The sequence below is a fragment of the Hevea brasiliensis genome, chromosome 13 (assembly GCF_030052815.1).
Source record: "Hevea brasiliensis isolate MT/VB/25A 57/8 chromosome 13, ASM3005281v1, whole genome shotgun sequence".
Taxonomy (NCBI): domain Eukaryota; kingdom Viridiplantae; phylum Streptophyta; class Magnoliopsida; order Malpighiales; family Euphorbiaceae; genus Hevea; species Hevea brasiliensis.
The window spans coordinates 66,925,688-66,944,221 of record NC_079505.1 but is presented as its reverse complement, the minus strand read 5'-3'; the positions used below and the strand labels follow the sequence as shown (position 1 = coordinate 66,944,221).

The 18,534-nt window shown below is 34.0% G+C and overlaps 1 protein-coding gene, 1 non-coding gene and 1 pseudogene across 2 annotated transcripts; 1 reads left to right on the top strand and 2 right to left on the bottom strand.

The window, feature by feature from the left end:
- Nucleotides 1-594: 594 nt before the first annotated feature.
- Nucleotides 595-2,376, bottom strand: LOC131171717 (GDSL esterase/lipase At5g03980-like). Its single transcript, XM_058131623.1, has 5 exons — nt 1,902-2,376; nt 1,612-1,821; nt 1,364-1,512; nt 1,001-1,274; nt 595-914 (listed from the first exon to the last, which is right to left on the bottom strand). The coding sequence occupies exons 1-5, from the start codon at nt 2,158-2,160 to the stop codon at nt 697-699; spliced, it is 1,110 nt and encodes a 369-aa protein (XP_057987606.1). The 5' UTR covers nt 2,161-2,376; the 3' UTR covers nt 595-696.
- LOC131172179 (uncharacterized) lies at nt 2,311-4,811 on the top strand (annotated as a pseudogene).
- A 7,218-nt stretch (nt 4,812-12,029) lies between these two features.
- Nucleotides 12,030-12,136, bottom strand: LOC131172382 (small nucleolar RNA R71). Its single transcript, XR_009142861.1, has one exon. It is a non-coding gene; the product is annotated as a small nucleolar RNA R71 (small nucleolar RNA).
- Between the last annotated feature and the right edge of the window lie 6,398 nt (nt 12,137-18,534).

Genomic DNA, 18,534 nt, shown 5'->3' with positions numbered 1-18,534 from the left:
GATGGTGATAGATGCCTAATTATGAATTCCATGCATAACCTTGAAGGGCAATTTCAAATTTAGATAGCGGAGGAAAATAGAAAGTGTGATACAGCAATCTTGGAGATTAATTAATATGTAGACTACACTGGAGGAATGGCATTGGCATAAAGCTTCTCTTGAGAATGTTGATTGCCTACGGGCTACAGCAGCTTGTTTGGACAGGAAACCTTGCCACAACTTTAGAACCGAAATCATTGTTTATAGCACTTGTCACTATATAAATTAGTCTAATAAAATTAATGTTAATGAAATAATTAAGCAATGCATTGAATTCCTCAAGCCCTTGAGCTGGAGTTTTTAAACGTTTGTTTTTGCTGCTATTTCTAGTCCACCCGGTAACACTCCCTGGCAAAACGTAGACAGTCACTGTGGTAGGATGCTCTATCAGAATGGGGGATATCCTCTTTTTACTTCATAAATAAGAATTTCAAGATTATCAGTGGGATTTTCTGTTGTTATTTTTTTTTTTGCATTCTAGCACCTGGCACTAGTAAATATGAATTCAACAACTACATGAGAATTGATATTAATTAACAAAGCATTTTAAAATATTTTCAATAACTAAAATCTTATTCCATTAATTAAAAGAGAAAAGTCAAATTGCATACTCTATACTATTCACTAATATAACTAATATCAAATTTTATGAAAAAATCAAACAATACATTGAAGTTTTTGAAAAATGTCACGAATGAGCCATCCTGCCATGAAGAAATAGGCTTTTTCTGTTGAATGTACTCCATCCCAACTAATACGTTCTCCAGGTTTTGGACAAACCGGTACATTAGGAGCTCCACACATGGTAGCAAGACTAAAGTCATAATCACCTCCACTCCCACAACAAGCTTTTTGTAATGATTTTGGATCAAAACCTGTTTATATCAAAAAAGTGAACGATGTCAGTTCAGTTATGTGTTATGTCTATTAAATCCACCATTTACAGATTTTGAAGACTCACCTAGCAATGCAGCTTTCCACAAAATCCACTTGTAGGCATTGTAGTAATCTCCATATACTATAGTCACATTTGAATGGTCTTCTTGCAATTCTTTAATTGCTTGCTGGAGTTGTTCATTGTGATACATTGAAAAGTTATTCAATTCTTTGAGGCAATGAAATTCATCATATGCGTTGGAATCATTGGAGTGAAATCCTGTAAGGTATATAGGCATGCAACCAATTGGAAAATTTCCGGGGACAATAATTCGCGTGGCACCAAATCCAATGACTCTCTACAAAAGAAAATTATAAGAAAATTGAGAAAAAAAAAATAACCAAAAAAAAAAATCAATTATCATATGTCTCAAGAAAATTAACTAACCACGACAGCATCTTTGATGGCTTTAACAACATCGGGTACCATGGTCTTCAAGTCATCAATAGTCTTGCCTTGAAAGAAAGCATAATTATAATCGTTGCCTCCAATCTCCCCAACCATGAAGAGAGATTTTCTATGTTTCTCAACACAATCTGTAAAATATAATAAGGATAAGACAATAATAAGCACAGTTATAAATATGTTAAATTTATGTTAGCAGAGAGTATATTATATAAATAATGTAAGATGACCTTTGGACTTGTGGCAGGTTGTATTGAAATGGGTGTGCATCCAGTTTAGTTGTACGGTAAGAGAACTATTGGTTACAGGGGAAATAACTCCCTTTTCTGCAAGAACTTCCACGGGCAATGCAGTAGATCCAGCAACTGCAAAATTCACTCCATGTGTCTTGGTGGAATTTGTCAAATATGCATTAAGGAGTGGAACACCGGCTGATTTTGCTGTAAAATAAAAATACAATTTAGCTAAAACACACATGCAAGGGCAGATTATGAAACCTAAAAGAATACTTATTTCTTACCAATGAAATCAATAATGAGCAAGCCATTGGAGCATCTGCCTGTAGGATTACCATACAAGTATTGGACAAATGGAAACCTAGAAAACACAGAAGCAGGGTCCTCTTGGATCAAATTGCCCGTGTCAGATATTGAATCTCCAAGGTTATATATGGCTTCAAACTCGCAAGCCATGAGAATATGTGCATTAGATCCAAACGGAATAACATAAACCAAGAAGGAGCAGAGAAACAAGGTGAAAAGAAGTTTGGAGGAAGCCATGGTTTTCGAGAGTATAGAATTTTAACGTTGGGTTTGGCAAACTAGAATGAAATCAATTGATCGATCGTGTGTCTGGAGCTGAAAGCTTTAGCTCTTTGAAGTGTCTACAGGGGTTGTCGCAAGCAGCCTATTTATAGGCATACAAAGTCCATGCGGGTGTTGGAAATCTGAAATCAAATAAGACTTGGTCCTGGCCTGATCTTCTATCCTACTTGGATTTGAAATCCAAGCATAGCAGGATTAAAATTTACGATCAAGTTGCTTTTCTTCTTTATTCTCAATTTATATATTACATATAGTTATATACTGGGACTAGGTTTTCGAAAGTTATTTTACCGCTATTTCGTGTCCACCTACTACAATACTTCCTAGCAATACGTAAACAGAGAAGTTTATAATATTTTTATTAATAATCAAATTGAAACATATCAATTTTATTAAATTCAGTTTAGTCATATTTTGATTCTCATATACATCAATTTATTGTTTTATGACATGCTTATTCTTTATATATTATTCACATATAATAAAGTTGGTAATAAAATAAATTTTACCAAAATTTGCAATCTATTTGATTTTTTTTTTCCTATTTATCAAATTTACCTCTATTCCCCTTAACAATTTTCAACATCAATTGAGGGCATGCATTGACTTGTAAATACTAATAGACCCATGAGATATTTAATTACAAAAAAAGAGACAATTTAGTTAGTACTAAAACAGTTAAACATCATATTTATAAATTATATAAATCAAGGTAATTTTTTTTATTTTCTATTATAATTATAAAATCATGTAATTAATTTTTTTATTATAAAAAAATTTAATACAATTAATTAATATTAGAAAAAATAAAAGTAATAGTTATAAACTATATAAACTAATTTCACATATCAAAAATCAAATTAGTCATTCCCTAACGCAAACAAAATATAGAATTTATAATCAATATCTTTTCTCAAATCCACTAAATGATATTTCAATAATCAAGATGTTAGAAGAAGATGATTGCATAAATATCATTAAAGGTTATCTTCATCTCACAAAAATTTATTTATTTCTATTTTATTGATATCTTATTATTTATTTTTTCACTTATTTTCAATTTATATAAAATTCTTCATATTTAAAATATATATTAATTCAAAATATAAAATCCACCTCACTGACATATTATTTTTATTAATAATCAAATTGAAACATATTAATTTTATTAAAATTAGTTTAAAAAAAATATTAAGACTTGATTCAGTTTAGTTATATTTTGATTCTCATATACATCCATTTATTTTTTTGTGACGTGCTTTTCTTTACATATTATTCACATATAATAAAGTTGCTATCGAAATAAATTTCACAGAAAAAAATTAATAGGTGGCGCTTTATTAGATTTTTTTACTTGTCTTTTGACCCTCATTCTCTTAACAATTTATAACATCAATTAATAATATGCATAGACATCTAAATACTAATAGACATATGAGGCATTTAATAAAAAAAATTATAATAATAGTTATATTTTAATTAATACTAGAAAAATTGAATATCATATTTACAAATTATATAAATTAAAGTAATTTTTTTATTTTTCACTATAATTATAAAAATCATATAATTAACTTTTTATCATAAAAAAATTTGTGACGGTAATTATAATTTAATTAATATTAAAAAAATTAAAAATAATAATTATAAAATATATAAACTAATATTACACATAAAATTCAAATTACTCACTCCTAATATAAATATGATATTATGATATTTTAGTAATAAATATTAGAAGAAGATGATAAATAATTTATACAAATATCACTTCATCTTACAATAATTTATTTACATATATTAACTATATATTTATTCAATTAAAGAATATACTTGTATTGAATAAAAAAAAAAAAATAAACCGTTGCGCCGGCAAAATCCGCAGTTGAGTGAGCACTCGAGCTTAGTCCAAAGTTGGGTGGTTGGCGATAGCGGCGCTACGGGTGCCGAGTCCCGCGACTGCTATCTGAACATGTACACCGACAAAAAGCCGGATAAGGTTGATCCAAACTAGCGGAGACTTTCTAAATGGCTCAATTGCGTTCTCTCCAACGAGCCCCCTGGCGCAGCGTTGCGTTATTGATTGCGTTGGTAATTTATTCAACAAAAATTGCCCAAGGAGTTCAGATACATAAAGGGTTTAAAAGGATATTTTAAATATCAAGCTAGAGCCAATTCCTGGTGAGGAATCATATAATGCAAGGTTTCATTGCCCGATAAACTGGGCTGGAGTTCAATGGGAAGTATAAGTTTTTTTGCTTTGAAGAATTGTGGCCATGCTTTGAGAGCTAAGGCATTGAAGGAGGTGAAATCGTCATCTTGCTTGGTTTGTTACAGCAAGGAATTTGAGGAATCTGATAAGATTGTGATAAATGGTAGCGAGGAGGAGGTGGCTGTCTTGAGGGAAGAGATGGAGGAGGGGAGATCAAACGTGAAGGATAAGAAGCCAAAGAATGAGAAGAATGGGGAGGTGGGTGTTATTGGATAAGATAGTGTAGGTCTGGATTCACGGCGTTAGTGGTAAAAAACATGGGATTGCTGATGCTAAGGGTGTAGAGAATGTTGTAGGTAGAGTAGGAAAAAATGGGAAGATTGAGAAATGTTAAAGGAGTAACTAATGGTGTGTCATACATTGATATGCCTCCAACAAGGACACACCCAAGCATCACCTTGGCTGCTTTAGCAGCCATTCTCTCCAGCCTTCTTCTCTTCTAAATCTTGTTTTTGTGCATGTGTGGATAGGTGGTTGATGGGTATGAGCAGGTGTAGCAGGCAGGGAGGAGCAAAAAATTGCATGTGAATTTTCGGTTGGTTTCTGAATTGTTTATATAATAATTCAGGGCGTTAATGTTCATGGGAAAGTGTATGGATGTGATATAAATAAAAAGTTCTACTTTAGTGCTCTGCTGCATAAGTCAATCGAACCTCGTTTTTGAGGGTTTTTGCAGCTGATTTTTTTTCCTAGGGAATTATTATTGTCAGTGCAAGCCCAGGGAGCCCAAATAACTTTCAAGCTATAACTGAAAATAGTTAATTCAAGCTATAAGTTTTTTCTAGTAATTGGGCCAAGAGTATATAAATCCATTGCCTTGTGTTTGTGGTGATAATGGTTGGATCTTTAGGGTGGCTCTTGCTTATGTGATTGATTCTGATTGCCTAGCAATGTAGTTGATTTCATTTTTTTGGCATGAACTTTACTTTTCCAACAAATTTAACAAATGTTCCTCATTTATCTTGGTGAGAAGTTGAACAGGAAAAATGCATTCTTGATCGTAATAATCTCTGTTTATGTAACTTGTTTGTTCTGACACAGGGAACATTAATTAATTGGCTATTATTTTTTATTTAATTAATTAGTTCATATATATCCATGAAAATCAATGAAAAAAATTCAAATCATGATTTTTGTTTAGTTGTTGCAGCATTATGTAATTTTTTTTTTTGAAAGATGATGCGTTGTGTATATCTCTATCATATGATATAATTTAATAAATGCTATCCAACAGTTTTTTTTTTTTTTTTTTTTTTATACGTAGATAGAAGGCATGCAAATGGCTCAAGGACGGGAATAGATCGCTGTTAAAACTATGATAATTTTAATGGGATCTTTGTTCTAATATAAGCCACTCATACACCCCATTTACAATCGATGTGGAATCCCAAAGGGTCACCCCATGGGATACGCCCGACCCACTTGCGGACCTCAACCCATGGGCCACACCGGACTTAGGACTCCCTCACTTTTCACTTTGGGTCTAGTTCTTTTTTTTTACATAGATAGAAGACACACAAATGGCTCAGGGACAGAAATAAACCCCTATTAAAACTATAACAATTTTAATAGAATTATTGTTCGCATATAAGCCATTTATACACTCCATCCACAACTGATGTGGAATCCCAATGGACCTCTATCGAACAGTTGGTGTTGATAGATTTTGACAACAATAGAGCATATTTCCACTCAAGAATAGGCAATAATGTGACGTATACACCTTAGCATTATATAATTAATACCTTAACATTATATAATTAGTACACAACGCTATAATATATGAACTAAATTTTTCATCAATTGCACCTTATAATTAAATTAGTATTTAGATCAATTATGAAACATATTATAATTAAATGTATAATGCATATCTTATTTCCATATAATTTGCGCATATCACTGTAATATATGATAAAATTTTCATTATTTGCTCATTATAATTCAATTAGTAATTAAATCAATTATTAAATATATTACAATTAAATTTATTATTCATAACTTAACTCCATATAATTAACACATAACATTATAATATGTACTTAATTTTTCATTAATTGCTCCTCATAATTCAATTGATATTTAAATCAAATTTGAAACATATTATAATTAAATATGCTATGCATACCTTATATAACAAGTACATAGCACTAGATCTTTTATTAACCGCTTCTTAATTATAATTCAACTAGGAATAGGTTCTTAAATTATATAATAATTATATATATAATTGATTCATATTATTTAACTAGAGATTAAATAGTATTTGAATTCAACTATATAACTATTCAATCGCTAAATATATGATGGCAAATAACTAAAAGTAGCATGACATATATTTTATAGTATTCATCAAGGTTTTTAAATCCAACCTGATAAAAAATCAATTAAGGCATATAATTAAGAGTTTAAAATTTAACTAGAGTCAAATCATATTTTAACTGGCATAATATTAAATAAATATTAACTATATTATAAAATTAAAAATGTATTTAAAATTATAATAATACATATTATAATTAGTAGTTATATGTAAATATTTTAAATAATTTAAAATTTTTAATTAAAATTAAAATTTTGTTTAATAATACTTTATAATAAAAATATATGGATTTAAATGTTATAATAATAGAATCGTTAATGTCAATAAAAATAAATTAATTAACAAAACAAAAATTTATCAAATAATAAATAGAGAAAATTTATAATAATTTTTGTAACATAAGAATAGTAAAATAAAATAAATGAATGCAATATAAATTAAATTAATATAATAAAATTTTTAATATATATATATATATATAGAGAGAGAGAGGGAGAGAATAATCGCCAAGTATGTTGTATTAGTGTAGAGTTGTTGGTCCGCTAGGCGGGGAAGAGGCTCCCCACGCTAGTTGCTAGAATTTTTTTTTTTTTATTGGACAACACTAGCATTTGTTCATTCTCAGCTGCCCAAGCTTGGATTACACCACCTTTCAAGAAAACAATAATAAAGGTTATAGTTGTAATTTTCATCCATTTTGAATACATTAAACCTTATATTCAATCACTTCATTTATTATACAAAATTTTAAACAGAGCTAAATTCTAAATTAGGAGATAAAGACAATCGGTACCCCACTAAGATTGGCCTTGTAGGCCTATGAAATGGTTAAATTGTACAATTGATGAGAATAAGAAGTTTGACGGACACTTTTATAAATATGGAAAAGTCTAGAGGGGTGTGAGGCAACTTTGTTCCTAATGCTCTTGAGGGGGTGTGATTGGTTGGCCACTGGTGAGCACAATCGGACCCAGCTAGTTGCTATGTTTAGTGTAAAGCTCTTCATCATCCAGGGGTCACTGGTGCAAGAGCACTCTAAGTGAGTGCCCTACGTACTCTTTGTATTAGGCGGCGGGCATTGTGCTCTAGTAAGATAGGAGCTCGGTGTCTCCACAAAAAAGGAGCTTCATGAGCACTACAAGAATATCTGTGATTTACTATAAAAAAAAAATAGTGAAAAGGAATCAATATAACCGATCACGACTAGTTTATGGAGCTCTGAACATTGTGTGCCAAATTGTTGCAGGATCTATATATCTTGTGCTACACCCAATACTCATTATAGAAAGAAATCATGTTAAAGAGACGACGATGAAGAAACCAACATATTCATTCCTATCATAGGAAACCGATAGGACAATTAAATCATCTTGTTTGCCGTTAATTCATACCAACAAGGAATAGCTATTCCTTGCCTGTTTTTTCGGGAATCTTATATTCTTTCGTTGGTAATCAGCACATGAGCACACAATTTTAAAACTGTGCAGTGCACAACCAACAGTTTTGGTGGTGTGATCTTTGCTTAATCTCTGAGTCAATGTATACATTGATATGCATGCCTCAATTTTCACATTGAAGAAGTTGGTGCATTGTTCCTCGACAAACCTTTCAGCATTGAGAATTGCCAAATGGAAAGAGAAATTAAAAAAAAAAAAAAGGAAAGATAAATTTATTGAATCAAGCCTTCAATAAAGTTCTGTATGTGACAAGGCCCTATTTGGCTCTCATTGGCTAGGTGTCGAGTCACTGGGAACTGCTATGGACACAGAACAATCTTTCCATGACTGCTTCATGGGGAGCAAAATATTCTTCTGTTGAGGACACCATGTAGCATGCTCCTTTTAACTTGTGCGGTGCGATTCTGATTCGCGATGATATGGCCTTCGCATCAACTCCATATCACGCGTTGATAAACAACCATCAAAGACACAGAATAGCATGAAGTCCGCCGCTCGATGGCCATTTTCCTCTATTCACTAGGTCCTCTTAGAGGCGTGTAAGCATGCGTTGAAACCTTTGTATGTCTTCTCAAGCATTTCTATTGAGTAGAAAAGCGCTTTAATGTCCCTCATAGAACATGGAAAAATCTTGCTTTGGAGGTTTTTGAGACAGAGTTTATACAAGTAAGATAATCGTTTATTCCTATGTTTGTTTTAGACTTCTTAGCTGTCTATTCTTGACCTTTCCTAGGTTTGCTTCTCCGTTGATCGAGGATCATCTTGTATACCCAGAGAGAACAAGAGACATGGAAATTCAGGAAGAGGATTGGCTTGTTCCGCTTGACTTCAACTAATCAGCATATTTGGGGCTTAGCAAAGATTGTTATGGACATATTATATGGTTCTCAATTTTAACTTTTCTTATTTTTATGATTGCTCAATTGGATCTTCTTCTGCTCACCTATTGGTTCTTTACTTTGAAGTGCTCCTATCAGTCCAAATCATGACGCATCAATTTTGGGTTGCAGATGCCATCATTCCACCGAGTATCGAGGTTCACATTATAGGCGAGAGAGATTGAACTTATAAACATTCACTTTGGTACTGGTGGTAAACTTTGCAATTTCGTGTGTGGTTGATTACTGTTCTTTTGTGGCCAAAGGAACTGTTTTCTTAAATAACTCTTCTCTGCATGCACACACATGGTTTGCTAGTGGTGGTGGTGATGATGGAACTCAGACTCTTGCATATTTGCTTCAAAAAGCCTAGAAATTATTTTTGAGCCTTTCCAACTGATGGTGATAGATGCCTAATTATGAATTCCATGCATAACCTTGAAGGGCAATTACAAATTTAGATAGCGGAGGAAAATAGAAAGTGTGATACAGCAATCTTGGAGATTAATTAATATGTAGACTACACTGGAGGAATGTGATGCATACATTTTGCATAATCATTTAGGTTTAATTTCATAGCCATTTTATTTGATTATTAGTCACTTTTAGCTAATTTCATTAGTTAATTAGTTAGTTTTTCATAATTGTCAATTATAAATTAATTTGTAATTTTTACTTTGTTTTGTAGGAAAAATGGTGTTTTGGAAGGACTAAAAAGAAATTTTGCCATTGAGGAGTGATCTCTACAGCCAAAGATGTTAAAAACAAGTTTCAAAGTTGAAATATGTATTGGCCAAATTGCGCATAACTTGCCGCATAACTTATGCAGATCTGTATAAGGAGAAAAATCACTGTTCCAATACCTGCCGAATTGTGCATAAGGAGAGTGCATGGCTTATGCAGATTCACGCCCCCCTTATGCAATCTCACGGAATTGTGCATAACCTATGCGCCTGGTCATGCAATTTTGCATAAGTGAGCCAGAAACCAGCTGAAAACTGCATAAGGGACTGCATGACTTATGCAGTCCACTTATGCAGTCCCACAAAGATTTCATTAATGAGCTGGCAGAAGATTTCCTCAGAAAATCTCTCCTCAAACACACCATTTTAGGGCTCCATGTCAGAAAATGTTATAAATAGCCTCATTCCCATTTTAGAAAGGGAGGAAAGAGAAGGAAGAATTAAAAAGGGAGAAGAGTAGGAGCAGCTGAAGAGTCACAATCATTTTCCATACCATTTCTAACTAGATTTGGAGATTTCTTTCTTTTCTTACATTTTTCCTACATTTCTAGTGTTGAGCTTTTTGTTTCTTAGCTTAGATTAAAGCTTTATTTCCATTTAAACTCAGGATATCTTGTAAACATTATGGGTAGTGAGTAGTTTTAATTTGATTCTGGAGTAAGGGTTGTAATATTTGGGATATTTTGTGAATTTTGATTGGGTAATCCTTATTTTGTGGTCTTATTGAGTTTTATTCATTTCTTGTGTGCTTAATGACATGCTTAATATAGGATCCCATTAAGTGATGTTCTTAATCCATGGTTGAGGCACCGAAAGGAGAAGGCCTTGTGATAGATAATCAAGAAATTGGACTTAATTAACTTAGATCTAGAAATAGACTAATGATTAAGAGGATTTACAGATTAATTAAGGAACTTAATGGGTCTTAATTAACTCTAACTCCACGAAAGTAGGATTAGATTGATTAAGGCACTCTTTGTCCCACTCGAAAGGGTATTCAAAGGATTTAAGAATTAATCTCCTTAAAACCCGTAAGTTCCACAAGATTGGATAACTAATTTAAAATCCCAAAATAGCTTGAATATGAAATCCCGAACTCCGGAATCGCCTTTTTATCATTGTTAATTTCTAATTGAATTTAATTGCTTGCCATTTTAAATTTTGCCATATTTCAACTCGCTTATTTCAAATTGATGCAATTTTAGTTTAATTAATACATGGTTGAATAGATTATTGATTTTGCACATATAGATTTCATACTCCAATACCCATCAATTTATTATTTTAATTTCAAAAATTAGTTTAATTTAGTTAACTTTTTATATAAAAAATTCAATCATTAACACAACTCCTCGTGGAAACGATATCTTTTCTATATTACTTGTACGACCCGTGCACTTGCGGTTGGGCCATATCAAGTTTTTGGCGCCGTTGCCGGGGAGTTGTTTGTTTAAGATTGAATTCTTGATTATTTTAGTTGTTTATAGTTTTATCTTTGTTATCTTTTCATTTTTGTGTTTGTTTGTTCTTTTTCAGGTACTTTTAATCTTTAATGAGAAGAGCTAGAAGCACAAGTGACACATCCTTATTGTTTAATCCTGAAATTGAGAAATTTTGTAAAGTCAACAAGAAAGAAACCAGATGAAGAAAAGAAGCATTAAGAGAAACTGAATTAGAAGTAGACATGGCTGATGAAAGAATTAGAATTGGTGGCGGTAATGCTGGAAATGGTCGAAATAATGAAAATGCAGCCCAAGGTGAAGAGATTATAAATGCTAATGTGCCTAGGGGAAGTATGATGGATCATGCTTTTCCTCATTTTGATGACTTGAGAGAAAGTATAGTAAGACCAAGAATTGATGCAAATAGTTACAAGATGGATTTTGGAGTACTTCAAATGATTCAGAATTCTCAATTTGGAGGACATCCTTCTGAAAATCCACACACACATCTAAAGAAGTTTGCTATGATTTGTGACATGCAAAAACAACCAGAGTATCCGATGATGCAGCAAGATTGAAGCTATTCCTGTTCTCTTTGAAAGATAGAGCATTGGATTGGCTTGACTCTTTACCTCACAACTCCATCACAAATTGGGAGCAACTCACTGATGCATTTCTTGCACAATATTTTCCACCTGGAAAAACTCAAGAATTGAGGAACCAAATGATGACTTTCAGACCAAGAGAAGATGAAACTCTTTATGAATCATGGATGAGATGGAAGGAATTAGAGAGACAATGCCCACATCATGCCATTCCAAAATGGATGATAAACCAGAATTTTTATACAAATGTCACTCCTGCAATTAGAGGGATTATTGATGCTCAAACAGGAAGAAAATTTATTATGAAGCATGAAGATGAAGCTTATGAGCTACTGGAGAAAATTGCAAAGAATACTCATCTTTGGAGTAGTCCAAGAGGACCAGCTCCAACTCAAAGGAGGCAAGCTGCTGGAATGTATGATCTTGATCCATTCAACATGATTAATGCAAAGTTTGATACACTTACAAATGTCTTGGCTAAGAAGATGGAAGATTTGAGTATGTTGGTTAGTTCATCATCATCATCTGGAAGTTCACAACAAGTGGCTTATGCAGAGGGAACTACCAGCTGTGGAGTAGACTATGGAGAGCAAGCTGCATATGTTGGTAATTATGGAAACAAACAAATGGGGAATCCTTACTCTCAAACTTATAATCTAACTTGGAGGAATCATCCCAACTTTTCATGGGGAAATCAGCAAAGTCAAGTTCCAAATCAGAATTTTCAACCACAACAGCAACAAGGAATTCCATATCAGCAAAATAGGCAACCATTGCCTAATTTTCAGCAGAAAAATATGAATTCTCCACCAAAACAGCAAGAACAAAGTTCTACCACAGAAGCTTTATTACAACAGATTCTTGCTAAACAAACTAAGCATGATGAGGAGATGAGAGAGATGAAAGCAAGGCTAGAACAGATGCAGACACATAACAGAATGCTGAAAAATCATATTGCACAACAAGCATCTTCCTCAAGTGCCAAGTCTTTTGGAAAGCTTCCAAGTCAACCGGAAAACCCAAGAGAGCAGTGTCAAGCTATTACATTAAGAAGTGGGAAAGTTGTAAATAATGAGAAGAGTGAAAAAAAATGAGAAAAGTGAAAATAGTGAGAAGAGAGAAAATGAGAAAAAAACTGATGAGAGTGAAAAACAAGAGAGTGTAGAAAAATGTAGAGAGAAAATTGAAGAGAAGGAAGAGAAGTATACACCTCCAGAGCCCTACAAGCCACAACTTCCCTTTCCACAAAGATTTCAAAAAGCCAAGCTTGATAAGTAATTTGGGAAGTTCTTAGAGGTTTGAAGAAGCTTTACATAAATGTGCCTTTTATTGATGCTCTTTCGCAAATGCCCTCTTATACAAAATTCTTAAAAGAAATTCTCTCAAACAAGAGGAAACTTGAAGACGATGAAACTGTAGCTTTGACAGAAGAATGCAGTGCTATCCTCCAAAGGAAACTTCCTCCAAAGCTCAAGGATCCAGGAAGTTTTTCAATTCCGTGCCACATTGGGGAATCATGTTCTATAAAAGCTTTATGTGATTTAGGGGCTAGTGTTAGCCTTATGCCCCTCTCTATTTATGAGAAGCTCAATATGGGAGATCTTAAGCCAACCCACATTTCTCTTCAGTTAGCTGACAGATCAATTAAGTATCCTGAAGGGATTTTAGAGAATGTGCCTCTGAAGGTTGGGAAGTTCTATATACCTGTTGACTTTATCATCTTGGACATGGAAGAGGATTCTAATATCCCAATCATCTTGGGAAGACCCTTTCTAGCTACAGCAGGAGCATTGATTGATGTTAAGGGAGAAAAATTGACTCTTAGAGTTGGAGAAGATCAATTGGTTTTCAATATTAATAACACTTTGAAGAAGCATCATTCTGAAGCTGATACTTGCTTGAGAGTTGATATCATTAATGAGCTGGTTGAAGAACACTTCAGAAAGAAATATCCAGAAGATCCACTTGAAAATTGTTTGGTTCATTGAGGAGGCATAGATTATGACAACCCTCATGTGGCTGCATATGCTCAACATTTAGAGGGAAGTCCACCATTCATTTCTGCTCCAGTTTTTCAACTCACACAAAAGGAAAAAGTCGAATCTAAGCAACCATCATTCAAGGAAGAAGATGCACCTAAGGTAGAACTTAAGCAACTTCCTTCTCAGCTCAGGTATGAATTTCTTGGCACTAATAACACTTATCCAGTAATTGTAAATGCAAACTTGAGTACCTTAGAGGCTGATAAGTTGTTAAGAGTGTTGAGGCAATTTAGGAAAGTTTTAGGGTACACCATAGATGACATTAAGGGAATAAGCCCACACTTTTGCATGCACAGAATTATTTTGGAAGAAAATTGTAAGCCATCTATTGAACATCAGAGGAGGTTGAACCCAAATATGAAAGAAGTTGTTAAAAAGGAAATTTTGAAGTTGCTTGATGCAGGGATCATATATCCTATCTCAGACAGTACTTGGGTGAGCCCAGTACATGTTGTCCCAAAAAAGGGTGGAATGACAGTGGTAAAAAATGAAAATAATGAATTAATTCCCACAAGAACAGTGACTAGTTGGCGAATGTGCATAGATTACAGAAAATTAAATATTGCCACTAGAAAAGATCATTTTCCACTTCCCTTCATTGATCAAATGTTAGAAAGACTGGCTAGGCATTCTTATTTTTGCTATTTAAATGGATATTCGGGTTTTTTTCAAATCCCTATCCATCCAAATGATCAAGAGAAAACCACTTTTACTTGTCCATATGGAACCTTTGCTTATAGGAGGATGCCATTTGGGTTGTTTAATGCACCAGCCACTTTTCAAAGGTGCATGATGACAATCTTCTCAGATTTCATTGAAGACATAATGGAGGTTTTTATGGATGACTTTTCTGTTTACGGATCTTCATTTGACATATGCTTGGCTAACCTTTCTAAAGTTTTGCAGCGATGTGCGAATCGACCTTGTGTTAAATTGGGAAAAGTGTCATTTCATGGTTCAGGAAGGGATAGTGCTTGGACATTTGGTGTCTAACAGAGGAATAGAGGTTGATAAAGCCAAGGTTGAAGTGATAGAGAAGATGGCTCCTCCTACCAATGTCAAGGGAATTCGAAGTTTTCTAGGACATGCCGGGTTCTACAGACGCTTTATCAAGGATTTTTCTAAAATAGCTAAACCTTTGTCTAATTTGTTAAGTCATGACATACCATTTGTATTTGACTAAGAGTGTTTGGATGCCTTTTGCAGGTTGAAGCAAGCTCTTATCACTGCACCAATCATGCAACCACCTGATTGGAGCCTACCTTTTGAAATTATGTGTGATGCTAGCAACTATGCAATTGGAGCTGTTCTTGGTCAAAGAAAGGACAAAAAGGCTTATGCTATTTATTATGCTAGTAGAACACTGGATGAGGCTCAAATAAATTATGCAACAACTGAAAAGGAATTTTTAGCAATTGTCTTTGCATTGGAAAAGTTCATACCTTACATAATTGACTCAAAGGTGGTTATATTTTCAGATCATGAAGCCATCAGGTATTTACTCCGTAAAAAGGAGGCTAAACCTAGGCTCATTAGGTGGATTCTGATGCTACAAGAGTTTGACTTGGAGATTAGAGATAAGAAGGGAGCTGAAAATGTAGTTGCGGATAATCTTAGTAGGTCGAAATTGGATGATGAAGAAATGGATGAAGTCCCTATTGATGAGTTTTTCTTGGATGAACAACTTTTCTCTCTAGTTGCTAAATTACCTTGGTATGCAGACTTTGTGAATTATCTATCTTGTGGAGTTTTACCTCTAGGAATGACATGGCAACAAAAGAAAAAGTTTTTGCATGAGGTAAAATTTTATAGATGGATGATCCTTTATTCTTTAGGAGATGTTGTGATGGTTTAATAAGAAGATGTATTCCTGATGAGGAGACACAGAGTATTATGCATCATTGCCATGCTTCTGATTATGGAGGACATTTTGGAATCTCCAAAACAGCTAGTAAAATTTTGCAAGCTGGTTTCTTTTGGCCAAATCTTTTTAAGGATGTGAGGAAATTTGTGTTGGAATATGATAAATGTCAAAGGAGTGGAAATTTGTCAAAAAGAGATCAAATGCCCCTAAATGATATTCTTGAAGTGGAATTATTCGATGTCTGGGGAATAGATTTTATGGGGCCATTTCCTCCTTCATATGGTAATAGATACATCCTAGTTGGAGTTGACTATGTGTCAAAGTGGGTGGAAGCTATTGCAACCCCAACTAATGATGCTAGAGTGGTAGTAAAATTCTTGAAGAAATTTGTTTTGAGTAGATTTGGAGCTCCAAGGGCTGTAATTAGTGATGGGGGTTCACATTTTTGTAATAAGCAATTTGAGAGCTTAATGAGGAAGTATGGTGTAGTGCACAAGATAGCTACCCCATACCACCCTCAAACTTCAGGACAAGTTGAAATTTCTAACAGAGAACTCAAACATATCTTGGAGAAAACAGTGAGCAATTCTCAGAAATATTGGTCTGTCAAACTAGATGATGCTTTATGGGCATATAGGACTACTTACAAAACCCCTATAGGAACTACTCCCTTTAGGTTAGTGTATGGTAAGTCTTGTCATTTACCTGTGGAGCTAGAACATAGAGCATATTGGGCCATTCAGACCTTGAATTTTGATCTCAAGCAAGCTGGTGAGAAAAGGTTATTGCAACTTAATGAGCTTGAAGAATTGAGGATGGATGCTTATGAAAGTGCCTGTATTTACAAAGAAAGAACTAGAGTTTGACATGATAAGCATCTTAGAAAAAAAGAATTTAAAGAAGGTGATTCAGTTTTGTTGTTCAACTCAAGATTGAAATTGTTCCCTGGAAAACTTAAATCAAGGTGGACTGGTCCATATAGAGTCTCTAAGGTTTTCCCTTATGGAGCAATTGAAATTTGGAGTGAAAAATCTAGAAATTTTAAGGTTAATGGGCATAGATTGAAACATTACATAACTGGAGACCCGATAAAGGGAGCAAGCTGTTACAAGCTCTCCAATCCCTCACCTCTTTTCAGTGAAATACATGAAAAGTCCAGCTAAGGACTATAAATTAGCCCTCTTGGGAGGCATCCCAAGTTCTTTTATTTTCCTTTTTGTTAATTTACTTTTATTTACATTACTTTTGTTTTTATCTTAAATCTCCCCAAATTTAATTTTTGACATTGTTAAATCTTGTCCCTTGTAGATGTATTTCAATGGAGGAAGGTTGGTGAACTGCTGGGGAGTGATTCTTAATATGAAATTTTGTCCTTCAAACTCTCCCAAAATTGATTGATTTTTACTGCATAACGTGTGCAGGTTTGCTACCTGGTTTATGCAGAGAAAAAAAATGATGAAATTTTGCAGCAAAGGAGGGGTCTGCAGCAGATGACTTATGTTCTTGGTGAGGTTGGGTGTGTAACTTTTAAGTATTTGTGCTTCTAATGTTAATATGGTGGTAAGTGAGTCATTTTTGCAGTTTTGGGCTTATTTGGGTTGTGGGATTCAAGGTGAACATACTGCATTTTCTTGGCATAATTTGGGGAGTTCATCATTTGAGGATAGATGCAACTTTATGTAGATTTTATTGAGTTTTATGTGCTAAAGGTTGATTTGCAGAATTTGAGTTGAAATGGCATGGTTCACAAAGGTCTTTTATGCAGGATTCACTTCTACAAGCTTGTGTGATGCAATTTTGATGGGCTTTGTATATATTGATGTGTTTTTTATGACAATTTCTCATGATTTATGCTTCATAGAATTATATTTCTTCATTCTAGGGTATTTTTCATACTTGCAAATCATTTTCAATTGTAATCTCAAACTTGTTGAATTGTGCATAAGTAACTGCATAGCTTATGCAATCCTGCATAACCACAATTCTTGCCATTTTCATCTCTGTTGCAAACTGCATAAGGAGGTGCATAGCTTATGCAACTCTGCATAGCCACATTTTTGTCAAATTTCAAACCTGCCGAGACTTTCATAAGTGTGTGCATGACTTACGCACTTTTGCATGACTTCAAATCCTGCATTTTCTCTTTCTGCCGAAATCTGCATAAGCAGGGTGCATAACTTATGCACTTCCGCATGACCACTCTCCCTGAAAATCAAAACTTGCCGAGACTTGCATAAGGAGAGTGCATGACTTATGCACTTCTGCATAACCACCAACTCTGAAATCCAAAACTTACCGAATTCTGCATAAGCAGGGTGCATAACTTATGCACTTCCGCATGACCACTCTCCCCAAAAATCAAAACCTGCCGAGAGGTGCATAAGCAGGGTGCATAACTTATGCACTTCCGCATGACTACACTCCCCAAAAACCAAAACCTGCCGATACCTGCATAAGGAGAGTGCATAACTTATGCACTTCTGCATGGCCACACTCTCCAAAAATCAAAATCTGCCGAGACCTGCATAAGGAGAGTGCATGACTTCCGCATGACCTATTTCTCTGAAATCCAAAACAGGCTGAAACTTGCATAAGTTAGCGCATAAGCTATGCACTCTTGCATAATCAGTTTTTCACACTTTTTATCACCCACCGAAACCTGCATAAGAGAGTGCATAAGTTATGCACACTCATTTTCCCCTT